Source organism: Acromyrmex echinatior, chromosome 9, assembly GCF_024713525.1.
Source record: "Acromyrmex echinatior isolate Ae372 chromosome 9, ASM2471352v2, whole genome shotgun sequence".
Lineage (NCBI taxonomy): Eukaryota > Metazoa > Arthropoda > Insecta > Hymenoptera > Formicidae > Acromyrmex > Acromyrmex echinatior.
Genome location: NC_141860.1, coordinates 6,509,301 through 6,524,524, shown reverse-complemented (window position 1 = coordinate 6,524,524; position 15,224 = coordinate 6,509,301). Strand labels below are relative to the sequence as shown.

Genomic DNA, 15,224 nt, shown 5'->3' with positions numbered 1-15,224 from the left:
TATATATACACAATGATTACAGTAAATATACATTTACTTAATTAACACTTTGACTATGACATAAAAAATAAAATGATCTTGGTTTGGACTAGGAATTACACGAACAAACAATGATGAGTTAGAATTAGGCTTAGATATCTAATATGAAAGATTAATTAGCAAATGTATGTATATGTGATGTGAAACTGATGTAATAATGTAGAGTAATGCGTCAATCTGTTGTGAAATTCTTTAACACGATTGGTTTATATATTTAGATCCAGTGAAGAACTAAAGACGAAACCAACATTAAAGAATTTTACAACAGTTGCAAAACTGTTTCTTCTGCTAAATTCAGCCAATGGTTATATTCAGCAAAAAAAAGTAGCTTTGCAACTGTTGGAAGATTTTTTTAAATATGATTGGTTTTTGTCGTTGATCTTTACAAATCTAAATATACAAACCAAAAATATTAATTTTACAAGTGCAAAACCGCTGTTCTTCAGTACCGAAGTTAATAACATATAAACCATTTGTATATAAATCCTACTAAATCGGCAAAGTAAACGCCTTTAGGATCACTATAAAAGATATTATTGATATCAAATAAAATATTATCTTTAAATAATATCATATTAATAATGTAGATCTGATCCGATAGAAAATATGCAAACTTTTCCATGGAAATAAGTTACCTACTAACACTAACAAATATACATAGCACTATACATTAGTATGTACTTCCTGATTGGCCGTCATTGAATAAAGAGTATAAGAAGCATCCTTCTGTGGTGGACGTTGCAACGGATGTGCTAAGAGCTTCGCCATATTATCATGTATTTTAGCAGCGTTCCTACCTACTTCGAAGATATAAGAGAAATTCGTTGTGTCTAAAGCAGCGATTTCGGCATATACCGCCTCGCACATATTGTCATCGCTAGGTGGTTCATGGGCAAACAGCACATCCAAGAAGAAGTATGGGTTCTCCGTTAAATTCTCTAAATACTTCTGTCCAGTGTGGAACTTCGGGACGGAATTTGATCGTCCATATATGAAGATAACACGTGAAGTGAACGTCGGTTGGCTCCTCCCTGGCATTGCTATCCGAGAGTGTATTACCTCAAATAGCAACCCTAAATCGTAGGTCTTTTGCTCCTCGTCTGGTACATCTTCTGTGATACTCTCCAGATGATTGATAATAGTCTTTGTATTACTGGTGTAGTCACAGAGCCAGGAAGCACTATATGAATCCAAGCTCATCAGCGCATACTCATGCACCCCAGGCTGTATGGTAGACTTTGCGCCAATAAAGTTCTCCACCACACGTTTTATCATGAACAGAGGTAGATATATCGCACCCGTACCTAGTTTGAAAGGCGTGCATTGCTGCTCCCTCACTGTGTCGATAACAAATAGAATCTTCTCAGGCAAATTGAGCTCAGGTACGTTTCTTATAAAAACATATTCCTCCGCGGTAGCTGTAGTAGTGGTGGCATCAGGCCTTTTGCTATCTGTAGGATGACGCACTACCCCGTTATTGTTGCTTTTCCGTGAACTCTTTGCCTGCTGCTGCTGCTGCTGTTGCGGAGTATTGTTGTACGTTGGCTCGATGGTCGTAACGTTATGCAGTTTTTCAGCTATCACTTGGATCTCATCATTCGTCTCCTTGTCTGACATATTTATACTTGGTAAGTATTTAAGGATGAATCTAACCTCTTCGCACCACTCGAGATGTAGTCTTGCCTTAATAAATATCTCGAGCCACTTCGAAACAATTTGGAAACTTCACATAGCGCGTAGATTTTGCGCAATATATTATATGGGTAATTTAAAATCGAACTGTGTGCCTGACAGTTCCTGATAACGTCAAATAAACCCTGAAGTCAGAAGTGCCCTGAACAGACCTACCCTGATAATTTGCTCATCTATCTACTCGTTAGATTCTTAAATTGAAATTGTTCGTAATCGCGCGAAATATTACTTCGGTACATTTTCATGAGACACTCAAATCAGCTGTTTCAGCGACAAAAACGACCACGTGATCGAAATTGATGCTTGATGTTCGTCAATTTTGACCACGTGATCTTTTTGTCGCTGAAACGGCCGGCCCGGGCAGCTCGTGAAAATGTACCTTGATCTTCAACTTCAAGGCTTTCAAGTGTGTACACTTTCACATGTGGTTTACCACGAGGATATTAGTTTCGTATCCACGATTTTTAATATAGCCACGATATATTCCACAACTCAAGAAAATGTCCGTGCCCGAAAAAATATTGATGCGAAAAATTAAAAACCGGGAAAAGACGAAATTAAACGTACTGAAACGCCGAGAAGAACAGAAAGGTAAGAGCATGCGAACTTCGAGGTTAGATCTCGTGGAAAAAAAATAACTGATATAATTATCTTTCTAAAACGTGTACAATTTTAATTATTAACAGAAAATAGAATACATCTACATATATGTAAAATTGTCAATTATTAAAGCCAATGAATTTTTATTTTTGTTTTAATCCTTTGTGACAAAAACAATCACATTATTTCAATCAAGGCTTGTTTCTTACACAGATACACATGAATCAGTAAAAGCAACTGAAATAGATCAGGACCGCACAGAAGATATTCCTCTAGAAAGTAATAACTTATTTTAATCAATTTTTATAACAGATTTTTTTATTACATAAACATTGATATTTTTTACAATCTGTTTTATTGAGAAGTTAATGTCAATATATGTTTTGTTAATTATTATTCTTATTTTTTATTTTATTATATAATTATTAATAAAAACTTTATCTTTTTTTTTTAGAAAAAAGAAAATTAAAAGCCTCTGAAGAAAATGAAAAGTCTGATGTAATAGAGAAATCTTTGGTTACTGAAAATTGTATGTATTTTTAGTATAATTAATTGTTAAATGATATTTGTACATTAGTAATATTAGTATATCAACTTTGTTTAGTACCTGGCACAACTGTAGGTTTTGAAGTAACAAATGATACAAGCTTCTCAGTATTAAATGGAAAAGTATGTGAGAATACATTAAAAGCAATAAAGGATATGGGTTTTACAAATATGACAGAGATACAAGCGAAAGCTATTCCTCCTCTTTTGGAAGGAAGAGATTTGGTTGGTGCTGCCAAAACTGGATCTGGCAAAACTTTAGCGTTTTTGATTCCTGCTGTTGAACTGATTTACAAATTGAAGTTTATGCCTCGTAATGGTATGTAATCTCGATGGCTTTGCACCAGAATGGCATTATGAAAAATTTTTTGTTTTATGAATAACTTATAGATTTAGTACAATATAAAATAAAATATTTATGTAGTCATCATTTTATATATATTATATATTATAATATTATAATACCTTTTTTAGCTTTGAGTAATATAAAAATAAATGTTTAAAAATCAGTAATACAGTAAAACTTTAATGTTCTAATTATATAAAATCAATAGGAATGAGATATAATAAATAGATATTTGCAGGTACTGGATGTATTATTATGTCTCCCACAAGAGAATTAGCTATGCAAACTTTTGGAGTCTTGAAAGAATTGATGAAATATCATTATCACACATATGGTCTACTAATGGGCGGTGCTAGTAGACAAACCGAAGCACAAAAACTTGAAAAGGGAATCAATATTATTGTGGCAACACCGGGACGATTATTAGATCATTTGCAAAACACACCTGATTTCTTATACAAAAATCTCCAGTGTTTGATTATCGATGAGGCCGATCGTATTTTAGACATCGGTTACGAAGAAGAGTTAAAGCAAATTATTAACATTCTTCCCAGTTAGTAATATTTTGCATATATGTATAATTTAACTTCAATATTAAAGTCAAATTAGCTATGTATTTTTTTTCCTATTACTATATGAATTATTGTTGCAGAACGCCGACAGACTATGCTTTTTAGTGCGACACAAACACAAAAAATAGCAATGATAACAACGTTAGCTCTCAAAAAAGAACCTATATACGTCGGAGTTGACGACGACAAGGAAATGGCAACTGTAGAGGGTTTACAACAAGGATACGTAACATGTCCAAGCGAGAAAAGATTTTTACTTCTGTTCACTTTCTTAAAGAAGAACAGACAAAAGAAAATAATGGTTTTTTTTAGTTCCTGCATGTCCGTTAAATATCATCATGAACTCTTGAATTATATTGATTTGCCAGTAATGAGTATTCATGTAAGTTATAAAATCTTTTTCTGCACTGTTTTCTATATTGATAACAAAACTCTTTTCTAATTTAATATTCGCATTCTCATTGACAGGGTAAACAAAAACAAACGAAAAGAACCACAACCTTTTATCTATTTTGCAATGCTTCCACTGGGACTTTACTTTGCACTGATGTGGCCGCAAGAGGTCTAGATATACCAGATGTTGATTGGATCGTGCAGTTTGATCCACCAGACGATCCTAAGGTAAGGATTGATACAATATTTTGCTTTGCGGATTATTATTAAGATAATTTCCAACGATAAACTTAGATTAGCAGTTAAACAGATTTGTAATATGTAGTTGTGCGATTTTTAGGAATATATACATCGCGTAGGTCGAACTGCTCGCGGAGAAGGCAGCAGTGGTCACGCTTTGCTGATATTGCGACCAGAGGAACTTGGCTTTCTTCGATATCTTAAGATAGCCCGTGTACCCGTGAACGAATATGAATTCTCTTGGAATAAAATTGCCGATATACAATTGCAAGTAAGCAATATAGGTATTATAATCTTTTTCTAGTTTGTTTTTAAAATTATTTTCTATATAGACCTTAGTTTAAGACCTTTGGACAGAATTTAAAAAATTTGAAAATTAGTAAGATTTATATCTCATATATTCTATCAAGAAATCGAAACTATCAATTCTATCAATTTAACAAACATATCTGCACGTTCTAGAGGTGATATAAAATGCTATTTTCTTTTTTTTTTAGCTTGAAAAGTTGATTTCGAAGAATTATTTCTTACATCAGTCAGCAAAAGAGGCATTTAAGAATTATGTTAGAGCATATGATTCTCATCATTTGAAACACGTTTTCGATATAGAGACCTTGGATTTGGCAAAAGTCGCCAAATCGTTCGGATTTGTTGTACCGCCAGCGGTAGATTTGAGTAAGTCTTTTTAAAAAGTTAACATTAAGCGCAAGTACTTTCATAAGTATAATATAAATAATTCTCATTGGAAATTTTTAATAATTTCTAAAAACGAAACAATTTAATTTTTTAAATATTTTTTGTTTTTAATATCTATATTTGATCAAAATCAATTTCTTTAACGTATTCTATCTTTTTATAATCGTTAATTTATCAAAACTGTTAAAAAAAATTAAATCGTATATAGAAATTTGAATACAGTATAAATATTATTACTCAAACAGTCTGCATCGTGACAAACATCATTTTTTAAATTTAATTTTTATTGCACATTATAGAAGTAGGAATCAGTAAAGCTTCACGACCACGAAAAAGACTCGGTGGAGGTGGTTATGGACACTTTAAAAACATAAACGATCCAAGTTCAGCAAAGCAGGTGAAGCGCACCAAGACCTTCCGCCAAGTAGGCAAACGTAGGCAAGATAACCGGCAATTCAGCAGATAATGGATCATTCATGTACTCTTTACACGCATAAATGATGAATAGCGTTTAGTTATAACGCATAATTAATTATTATTATCTTATAGATATTATTGTACAGTTTTATATGTTTAACATAATAAGTACAAGTATCTATTTAAATGTATAAGCCTTATTATTATTATAGCTACATATTGGATGTGTTACATAAGTTTGTTCGATTTTGTTAGCTTAAAATTGTATATACAATATTTTCATTAAAAATGAATGGAATTTAAAGTTAAAAAAGAGATTTTAAAACTTGAAACCTATTTCATAAAAGTTACTACGAATATATTTTTTGAGTTTATGTAAATTGGTTTTTTTCACAGAGAAAACAACGAGCTGAAAAAAAAGAAAAATTTTCTTCTCACTTTGTGGGCCTATCATGTGTCCAAAAAATTACAAACTTTGCTTTCTCGAATAGTATAATTGTCAATTTCTTTAAAAAATAGAAAATATATATATATAATAGTTTTATTCTATCCTACAAAACCGAACTTATGTAACAACCCAATAAATTGAGAATAATAAAATATATTTTATCTTTAAAATTTTGTTTGTAGAATACTGAAAAATTCAATTGCATTTTGATAAAGCGATTCTAGTATTGCAATTATTGACATTACTAGCAAATCTTAGCGAATTTATTATGCATCTATGTATGTATGTTTTTTTAACTCCTGTATGGAACATAGGGCCTCTAGTGAGGTTTCAATAACAAAGTATTGGTAATCAAAGAAAAAATTGCATATGAGCGTAGATGGGATTGATCCGAATCTACAATCGCATCGAGCGGCAAACTACTTGATGCCTTCAGCGAATTCAATGTCTGTATAATTCGTCTAATAAAATATGTAAAAAATACATGCTATTTACATTGACAAGCAAACATTCTTGGCATTCAGCTGTTATCTGATTTCTACATATTTTTATATAAAATAAAGAATTATAAATAAAAAGTTGATATGTTTGAGATTTTGATTTGCATCATCTCTTATCTAACTGTGTTCTTTTGATAATTTGCTGTTTCTGGGAATTAAAATTTCAGCTATTTATACTTGCAATAGATTTAACTGATATAAAATTCTATAAATTTTTTGTCTCAAAATAGCGAATATTTTTAATATCTTTTCTTTTCATTTAATCACAAAACATTTTATTGATTTTTGAAAGTTTGAATTTTGCGCTTCACAAAATATATCGACAAATTACCAACATCCAAATAACTATGGAGGAATTAAATCATGCAAATAAAAATTTTGTAGTTGGTAATTCCAGTTGACCGCCATCTATGGTTCAATTATACGATTTCGCGCCTTTCGGAGTATTTCGGAGTATACTGTTGATCGCAGATTGCTGTTGTTTCAATAGTTTAATGATCTATTCATGTATCGAAATAGACCTGTGAAGGGATTCATATCCCCTTTGATCGTTCAACAACAAACGAGCACCGAGGAATATAGTGAAAATGAGATATCCGCGTGTCAAGAAAAAACGCCGAACGATTTAGTGAAAAAGTCTATTCGGAACAACTCTCAAATATTGCATTTGTTCGAAAATATAACTCAAAAAGATGAGATCGAATGCGATAATGTCAACCTGGAGAATAATTCACCGAGGAAACGAAATGCTAATTCTCCGATATGCGAAAAGAAAATGTCGATCATTGATTCCCCCCAAACAACAAAAATGTAAGTATATACTCCGAACGAACGTTAGAATAGATCTATATCTATCTCTCGATTTTACTTGTTGTAAATAAATATCTATATTTCTTACAGTGTTTTTAACGTGGTGTACAGCAAGATAACTTCGAAAAAACACAAAACATGGGATGACGATGGTTTACTAGAAGTAACTGGGAAAAATGCAATTCTTAAGGTAATTCAGGACATCTTCAAATCTTCAATCATTAAATAATTGTATTAATAAATCATTAAATGATTATAAAGATTGTTTATAAAATTCTTCTGATACATATTACAGAATTCAGATGGTAATATTATAGGAAGAACTACAATTAGTCCAAATAATATGGCAGAAGGCTATAAATTAATTATAGGAAGCAAACAAGTAGAGGTAAGTTATATTAATTTTCATTTATGCAATATTTACAGAAAAACTGATAAAGTTAATTTTAGATTATAGATAAAGTGTCGACAGAGTCTATATCAGAGTCTATATCACAGAAAAGTCCTGAAATAGAGGAACCATTGCAAAAAAAACTTAAAACATCCATTATATGTACATTTCAGTCATCAAAGAAAAATAAAAATGCTACAACTTGTGAGGAAAAAGCATCAACTGAAAATTCACCCGAGGCAAAAACAAAAATGTAACTATTTTTAAAGTAAATTTTTAAATTATTAATTTTTATCTCTTGTGCTATAAATAAATATCAATATAGCAGGTTCAATGTGATGGTCAGCAAAGTAACTTCGAAGAAACATAAAACATGGGATAGCGATGGCTTGTTAGAAATTGTTGGGAAAAACGCTATTCTTAAGGTAATTGCTGTATCAACTGAAACTTTTATAATTTGAAGATTATTATATAAAGCTTCTGATATAATAGGATTTGGATGATAATGTCATTGGAAGAACTACAATTAATCCAAGTAATGCAGTAGAAGGAGCCAGATTAATTATAGGGAACAAACAAGTAGAGGTAAAGTTTGCATTAATCTTTATTTGTGCATTATTATTGGCAGAAAAATTGATAAAGTTGTTTTTAGATTATAGAGCAACTGTCACAAGAACTATCTGTACCAGAGAAAAGTCTTGAGAAAATAGTAGAGGGACTATCAAAGAATGAGTTTAAAGCGTCTTCCATACATACATTTATGCCCTTGTTTTCATCCACAAAAGGTACAAATTTATAATATCAATTATTAATTACATTATAATCATTGATTTAAATAAATAAATATATTACAAAGGATTAGCATTAAATAGTGAGCCTTTAGTGATGCCTTATTTAAATTCTACTGAATTGATGAACCAAGAAGAACAGGAAATTTTGGTTGATTCCTGTTTAGTAGCAAAGCTTAGAGAGCATCAACGCCATGGAATTGTGTTTCTTTATGAATGTTTAATGGGACTAAAAGTACCAAATTATTTTGGTGCAATCTTGGCTGATGAAATGGGTCTTGGTAAAACCTTACAATGTATCACATTAATTTGGACAATGTTGAAGAAGGGCCCATATGGCAAACCAATTATAAAACGTGTATTAATAGTAACACCTAGTAGCTTGTGCAACAATTGGGAAAAGGAATTTGTAAAATGGTTAGGCCGCCACAGGATATTTCCATACGTTATAGGTGGAAAAAATAAGCCTAAAGATTTTATAAAATATCCGAGAAATTCGATCATGATTATTAGTTATGAAATGTTCATTAAATGTCATACAGAAATTAATGAAATGACCTTCGATTTGATTGTGTGTGATGAAGGCCACAGATTAAAAAATAGTAATATTAAAGCAGCAAAAGTAATTATCTATTTGATTTATAATCATTATTTATTAATAATATTATTATTTATTATTAATGCCAATGTAAATATTTGTTATTTTACTTATCTTGCAGATGTTAAACGAGATAAATTGTAAAAAACGAATTGTTTTAACGGGTACGCCCATACAAAATGATTTGAAAGAATTTTATGCACTGATCGATTTTGTTAATCCTGGCATTCTTGGCACACCTAATGAATACAAGAGTTATTACGAAGAACCTATTATCGCAGCGCAATATTCTTCTGCCGATGATGATGTTCTTAGTCTGGGAAATGAAAGATCCGCAGAATTATATAAACACACCAAATCTTTCATTTTAAGACGTTCGCAAAAAGCAATAAACAAATATCTACCATATAAATATGAAATAGTCTTATTTTGCTCTTTAACCAAGAAACAAAAAGATTTATATTCTCTTATTACTGATGCTTGGTTCAACAAAATTTGTCTAGAAGACAAAAGTAACATACATTTATCTATCATTACTGCTCTTAAAAAAATTTGCAACCATCCAAATCTGTTCCTAAACGAAGAAGAGAAAGCGTTATATGACGTTTTGTCAAAAGTATCATATTTGTCGCAAATAAAACGAGATGAAAATTTTACAGAATATTGTGGAAAAGTCACAATTGTACAGACATTAATGAGAAATTTGAAAAAGACTGACGAGAAGTTGGTGTTAGTCTCCTATTACACACAGACTCTTGATCTTCTTGAGACTATATGCAACATGGAAAGATTAAAATTCTTAAGATTAGATGGTGCTACTTCAAGTACTATACGATTGAAAATTACCGAGCAATTTAATACGCAAACCGATAATAGCAGTAAGTTCTGTGAAAAAATATAATTATCTTGTACTTATACATTATACTCATATATAGTACGTTGTACTTATAGTACTTATAATACATTTTATGAATTAAAATGGATGTATTACAGAAAAATAATTCTTACAGAAGTTCTATTGCTAAGTGCAAAGGCAGGTGGTGTTGGCTTGAATTTACCTGGAGCATCTAGACTTGTTTTATTTGATTCTGATTGGAATCCTGCATCTGATATGCAAGCAATGGCAAGGATTTGGAGAGATGGACAAAAGAGGAATGTCTACATTTATAGGTGTGTACAAGTTCAATATCATTACATGATAATGTATTTAATGGAAGTATATATAATTTTGTATAACCAATTTGTAGATTATTAACCACAGGTACGATAGAAGAAAAAATATATCAAAGACAAATTAGCAAAGCCAATCTGAGTGAGACTGTAGTGGATCTGAATTACCTTGGATCTCTAAAATTATCTACTGCAGAGCTAAAAGTATTTTTTATTATAAAGATTTCGATAATTACAAAAAAGTATTACAAAAATCATTATTTAAAATATTTCCCATTTTTAGGATTTATTTACGTTGGCAAGTGATACAATGTCATTAACACATGATTTAATTAATTGTTCATGTTCTGATAAGAATGAACATATACTTTCCGAAGAATTAAAAGAAAAAAATAATGAGACACGAGACTGTCAATTTATACTGTATGAGAAACCATCTCAACAAAATTTAACTATAAATCAGCTTCGAGATTGGCAGCATTACAAACAGCCAATTCCATCTGACGTTATGCAGGTAATGAACTATTTAGTTTGATAAAAATTAAGATTCAATAATTTAATGTTCGTAAATACATTTATTTTAGGATATTATGTTAACAGAAGTAAGTGATAATATAACATTCATATTTAAAAATTCTACAACGTAAAAAATAATTTAATTAAATGACAAAGAATTATATAAATCATACATTAAAATTAGTTGTTATAAAAAATTAGTTATTATATAAAACTATATTTTATCCATATATAATGCACATTGTGAATATTTGAGATATTAAATTTAGTTTTTGCTGTTTATTAAAAAAATATAAAGTATTTTAAAGTTTATTTTTTCGTGACAAGAAATTTAACATCCTTTGGATTAGCTCAGGAGATTCAAATAGTTTTTTCAACTCTTCTATTTCTTCCTCATTAACTTTTAATAAAATTTCTTTATTCCATCTACTCACTAATCGCTTAGTCGCTAATATTGACTGAAATTAATCGATTAATTTTATTACTATAATTTAGTAGCACATGTATATAAAAAAAAAATTAATTTTGCGGAAAACTTTAAGTAAAAATAATACCTGTGAAGAAAGTGTCGATATCTTGTTCAAATAATTCCATACTTCTTCAAGAGAATCATGATTGTACACTTTACTAACCAAACCATGTTGTTTGGCTTCTTGAGCATTCATCTTGTACCCTAAATACAACATATCTCCAGCCTAAATAAATATTTTTACAATTAATATTGAAATCTCATATTACAAAAAGTAAAATTTTAGATGCAAATCTTAAAAATAACTTGTACATATTTTATAATGAAACATACTTTGGAATGTCCCAGTAATCTTGGGAATGTATACGAAGAACATCCTTCAGCAACAAGACCCAAAGAGCTGAATGGTGTTTGAAAATATGCCTGTAATTTATATAATACATTCAAACATAGTTATAATTAAACTATGGATATTTATGCAAAATACTTAACTGAATATTAAATTTGACAGTCTTAGCAGTCGATCGTTATTCATTAAAGAGTTATTAATAAGTAAAATAAAAAGATTGAGATTGCCATCTGTAAAGATGCAATTTATGCAAAATATTCAGTTAAGTATTTTGCCTAAATATCCGCAGTCTAGTTATAATATTGAATTATCATTGAATTGGCACCTTGTCTGAAGCGTAAACTATATCAAAAATTCCTAATATTGTAGTTGCTATTCCTATTGCTGGTCCATTAACAACAGCTATTAAAAGCTTTGGATACATAATTATAGTATCAATTAATTCCCTGCAAAATATAATATATTTGTCGATTTAATTTCTATATTTAGAGAAGTATAAATTTTTCATATTTCTTTGTTATAATACTTACTTAATTGTATTAACAGAAACCGAAAAAGATTCTATTGAGGCGCTTATGTCATTGCCACTGCTAAAAAAATCTCCATTTGCTGTCAATACAAATATCAATACTTCGTTGTTTTCAACAGATTCATTTAAAAGCATTTTTAATTCCTTATACATCTGTAAAAAATGTATATAGGATATAGGAAATTCATATGAAATTATTTTTATATTTTATTTTTGAGGACCAGAATTTTCTTAAGTAACTTATGGAAGAGATTTTTGCTTTTTAAAAGTTTTCGAGTTCGCTAAATTCAAATTCCAAAAATATAATCTGATTATTGTGAAACTTGATATCTTTAAGGTTGAATGTTCTCTCTGAAAATTCGAATTTTAAATGAAAAAAAACCTATTAGAAGTAAATTATCATATTATTCTTTAGCTCAAATTTCATAAAAACTGCGAACATTTTATAAAATAAAAGGAGATGATCCTAAACATTGCCAGTCCACAAAAGGTTAACGTTGTCAAATACTTTTTATGTGCATACTTGAACTGAAAGTGCATTTTTTTTGGCGGGTTTATTAAGCACCACTTTTTGAATTCCATTTTCCAATGTACTCAGAATAAATGAATTTACATGCGTCATACTGAAAAATTTTTTTAACGCAATTTAGAATTCGCACAATTAGTCTAGTATAACCTTGATTTTACTTGGCACTTATTCGTCTGCTTCTCCACTTACAGTGATACAATAGAAAAAAATATTTAAAAAAGTTAAAATGCCGTTTGATATACTATAAAGTAAAAATACAAATTGTCGGTAGATTTTCAAAAAATTGTCTATTGCAAAACTTAAAAGATAAATTTCTTATTTCTTTATTGATTTTGATCCCTGTTTCAGAATTAACTTGACTAATAAGCATTCAAAAGCTATTTGTTTTTATTTTAAGAATAATATTAATGCAATATGCTCCAAAACACTTGTATAACTCCAAAATTTATATAACTGTTCCAAAATGAGTTTCAAAGATAAACCAAGATAAACTAAAAAAATATAGAAGACTAGATAGAGCGGAAAGTTCATGTATATCATGAGCAAAGTCGAATCCTTTTTGCTGATAAACAGCTTACTCATAAGGTGCGTTCGGTATTGCAAATTGAAGACGTCCGTTTGCTCTTTTATCTCGAAAATCGTTCGGCAACTCGTACCTTTCTGCTATATGTCATCTCATTCGGTATTAACATTTCTAGAGCCAATCGAGCTGCTCGATCCAATCCGGTTTCAAAGACTGAGCTCACAGAGCTAATGCAGATTTTCGCGCCTAAATTAAATTCATAACCTGTATATTTATGATGTAACCAACTGATTCGTATGTGATAATACGTACATTCATTTCTTTTAATACTTCAATCTATTTTATAAATAGTGTATTTGAACTGTTATAATGTCCGAGTCTACAAACGTTCAAACAAATGCTATCAAATAAAAATTCATGGAGTACATTATGTACAATATTTAACAAAGAAAATAAGTTTTTAATTCTTTTCCTCTTTATGAATTTGAGATTACGTATTTGATAACAAAGAATTTGCTAGTTAATTTTTAGATCAAAGCTTATACTGCACATGTAGAATGAAATAAAATCAAACTGTATTAATATATTAAAGACTCTAACGAAAAGCGTGATATAACTTATAAATTTCAAATTGCTGAAATTTATTTTGCAATGTAGTATTTTCCTTTAAAAAAACACCAGCGTATGAGTTTGCTACATTCATGTGTAACGCTCTACTTTTAATAAGATTATTATCAGTTTTTAGTAAAGCGAAAGAAATTTTCAATTAATAGAATATTTTTTATTTATTTCATAAAAATAAATAATTTCATTTTATAACCTAACCTTAAAGGACAGTTTACAGCTCTGTATTGTTCGGAATTAATTCTTGACACTCTGATTGCTCAAAGATCACGTGATCAAGCTCACCATCTCTGATTTACATTGCCGAACGCACCTATACTAGTCATATTACTAACGTCAATCATCTCGAACTGAGATCTGTCATCTCTGGAGTTAAAAAATTCTAATTCCACTATGTCTTCGGAGAATGCGCTATTGTGTCGTTCTATCTTTAGCATTCATTGGGCGGTAATAATAGTCGGTTTTTATTTCAAGACTGTCTTAAGACAGTCTTGACGCTAATATAGCCCTCTGATTGGTTCGTTACTGTTAAGACTGTAACTTAAAACGGTCTTGAATATAAGATCTGACTATGAATATCGGCCATTATATATGTTTTAAACAATGATAAAATTACATAATAACACTGATAGTAATAACACGAATATTTTACTTTCACGTACACACATCGTGTATAAATATTAGTATTAGCATTGTATGTAATAAAAAAATTCTCTGCATGTTTGTATTTTATTTATACTAGCATTATTACATAACTTATGAATTAATGTTCTACCCGTTGCTAACTATAAAGTGTAAGTTGGTAAAGAAAATTCATGAAAAATACTTGGAGCTTATCGTTCTTTCTTTACTAATTATTTGTCTATTAGATAACGTGTTAATACTCAATAATAATAAAATTAGCCGAGTATCATAGTTTTATATACATTATAATATAATTTTACATTGTATTTTAATACTATATCTACATACTATTTTGTGACATAATATCACAGGATTTCCCAAACTTAAACAGTACACATATATAAGGATTGATCTCTTTATTTTTTGAAAATTTTTTTTGCATAGAGACAATAATGAAAATATTGAAGGAGTATACTGCTACTTCGTATGATTCTACTGAAGCTGGAAATGTCTGTAAATTATGTGATTACATTATTCCTATTTATAAATTTCCTTAAATAATCCGCATAAAATCTCGCAGAAACACATTTCGTCAGAAAAGAGTTTAGGAAACCCTGATCTATATTAATAATAGACGATGGATTGATGGGTTTCGATAATACAATGCGTAATCACAGATTACATGGCCGTGTCACTGTCTTCTAGACAATACTTGCTACAAAAGTGAGTTTTATTAGCAGCAACATTTCATGTTACGTCGCGAGCATAAATCGCGTGAAATAGAAATTTGAATGTAAAAGGCTCACAAAAGTTTC

General features: G+C 29.9%; 4 protein-coding genes across 9 annotated transcripts; 2 read left to right on the top strand and 2 right to left on the bottom strand.

Moving 5' to 3' along the window:
• Positions 1 to 49: 49 nt before the first annotated feature.
• LOC105151084 (BRISC and BRCA1-A complex member 1) lies at positions 50 to 1,954 on the bottom strand. Its single transcript, XM_011064601.2, has one exon. It carries the CDS (start codon positions 1,654 to 1,656, stop codon positions 703 to 705), a length of 954 nt encoding a protein of 317 aa, XP_011062903.1. The 5' UTR covers positions 1,657 to 1,954; the 3' UTR covers positions 50 to 702.
• Positions 1,955 to 2,096: 142 nt separating this feature from the next.
• LOC105151135 (putative ATP-dependent RNA helicase pitchoune) lies at positions 2,097 to 5,967 on the top strand. 2 transcript variants are annotated; one of them, XM_087409133.1, is made up of 10 exons: positions 2,097 to 2,322; positions 2,545 to 2,610; positions 2,786 to 2,860; positions 2,936 to 3,196; positions 3,462 to 3,776; positions 3,876 to 4,177; positions 4,264 to 4,416; positions 4,529 to 4,699; positions 4,926 to 5,103; positions 5,424 to 5,967. In XM_087409133.1, the coding sequence occupies exons 1-10, from the start codon at positions 2,232 to 2,234 to the stop codon at positions 5,588 to 5,590; spliced, it is 1,779 nt and encodes a 592-aa protein (XP_087265259.1). In that variant the 5' UTR covers positions 2,097 to 2,231; the 3' UTR covers positions 5,591 to 5,967. The 2 variants fall into 2 exon arrangements, with proteins under 2 accessions (XP_087265259.1, XP_087265260.1); XM_087409134.1 differs by lacking the exon at positions 2,545 to 2,610.
• A 698-nt stretch (positions 5,968 to 6,665) lies between these two features.
• On the top strand, positions 6,666 to 11,062 carry LOC105151085 (DNA repair and recombination protein RAD54B). 3 transcript variants are annotated; one of them, XM_087409132.1, is made up of 13 exons: positions 6,771 to 7,299; positions 7,390 to 7,489; positions 7,595 to 7,687; positions 7,750 to 7,943; positions 8,019 to 8,115; positions 8,183 to 8,275; positions 8,343 to 8,475; positions 8,547 to 9,100; positions 9,198 to 9,954; positions 10,087 to 10,246; positions 10,324 to 10,450; positions 10,530 to 10,760; positions 10,831 to 11,062. In XM_087409132.1, exons 1-13 carry the CDS (start codon positions 6,995 to 6,997, stop codon positions 10,891 to 10,893), a joined length of 2,907 nt encoding a protein of 968 aa, XP_087265258.1. In that variant the 5' UTR covers positions 6,771 to 6,994; the 3' UTR covers positions 10,894 to 11,062. The 3 variants fall into 3 exon arrangements, 2 of the variants coding, with proteins under 2 accessions (XP_087265258.1, XP_011062904.1); XM_011064602.2 differs by having other exon boundaries at positions 6,775 to 7,299; positions 8,016 to 8,115; XR_015546068.1 differs by lacking the exon at positions 10,831 to 11,062 and having other exon boundaries at positions 6,666 to 7,299; positions 8,016 to 8,115; positions 10,338 to 10,450; positions 10,530 to 10,642.
• On the bottom strand, positions 10,802 to 14,400 carry LOC105151086 (enoyl-CoA delta isomerase 2). Of its 3 annotated transcripts, none has more exons than XM_011064603.2 (6): positions 14,121 to 14,384; positions 12,111 to 12,262; positions 11,906 to 12,026; positions 11,565 to 11,654; positions 11,317 to 11,457; positions 10,802 to 11,220 (listed from the first exon to the last, which is right to left on the bottom strand). In XM_011064603.2, exons 1-6 carry the CDS (start codon positions 14,220 to 14,222, stop codon positions 11,065 to 11,067), a joined length of 762 nt encoding a protein of 253 aa, XP_011062905.1. In that variant the 5' UTR covers positions 14,223 to 14,384; the 3' UTR covers positions 10,802 to 11,064. The 3 variants fall into 3 exon arrangements, with proteins under 3 accessions (XP_011062905.1, XP_011062906.1, XP_087265263.1); XM_011064604.2 differs by lacking the exon at positions 14,121 to 14,384 and adding an exon at positions 12,633 to 13,180; XM_087409137.1 differs by having other exon boundaries at positions 11,071 to 11,246; positions 14,121 to 14,400.
• Between the last annotated feature and the right edge of the window lie 824 nt (positions 14,401 to 15,224).

Bases quoted from the DNA above. Each gene is read 5' to 3' on its own strand.
- LOC105151084 (XM_011064601.2), bottom strand. From the start codon at position 1,656: ATGTCAGACAAGGAGACGAATGATGAGATCCAAGTGATAGCTGAAAAA.
- LOC105151135 (XM_087409133.1), top strand. From the start codon at position 2,232: ATGTCCGTGCCCGAAAAAATATTGATGCGAAAAATTAAAAACCGGGAA. The intron at 2,323-2,544 runs GTAAGAGCATGC...TTTCTTACACAG, and splicing joins ACGCCGAGAAGAACAGAAAG to ATACACATGAATCAGTAAAA. The intron at 5,104-5,423 runs GTAAGTCTTTTT...TGCACATTATAG, and splicing joins ACCGCCAGCGGTAGATTTGA to AAGTAGGAATCAGTAAAGCT.
- LOC105151085 (XM_011064602.2), top strand. From the start codon at position 6,995: ATGTATCGAAATAGACCTGTGAAGGGATTCATATCCCCTTTGATCGTT. The intron at 7,944-8,015 runs GTAACTATTTTT...ATATCAATATAG, and splicing joins CCCGAGGCAAAAACAAAAAT to CAGGTTCAATGTGATGGTCA. The intron at 10,451-10,529 runs GTATTTTTTATT...TCCCATTTTTAG, and splicing joins TATCTACTGCAGAGCTAAAA to GATTTATTTACGTTGGCAAG.
- LOC105151086 (XM_011064603.2), bottom strand. From the start codon at position 14,222: ATGCTAAAGATAGAACGACACAATAGCGCATTCTCCGAAGACATAGTG. The intron at 12,263-14,120 runs GTTAGTAATATG...CATTTTTTACAG, and splicing joins CTCAGTTCGAGATGATTGAC to ATGTATAAGGAATTAAAAAT. The intron at 11,458-11,564 runs GTATGTTTCATT...ATATTTATTTAG, and splicing joins GATTACTGGGACATTCCAAA to GCTGGAGATATGTTGTATTT.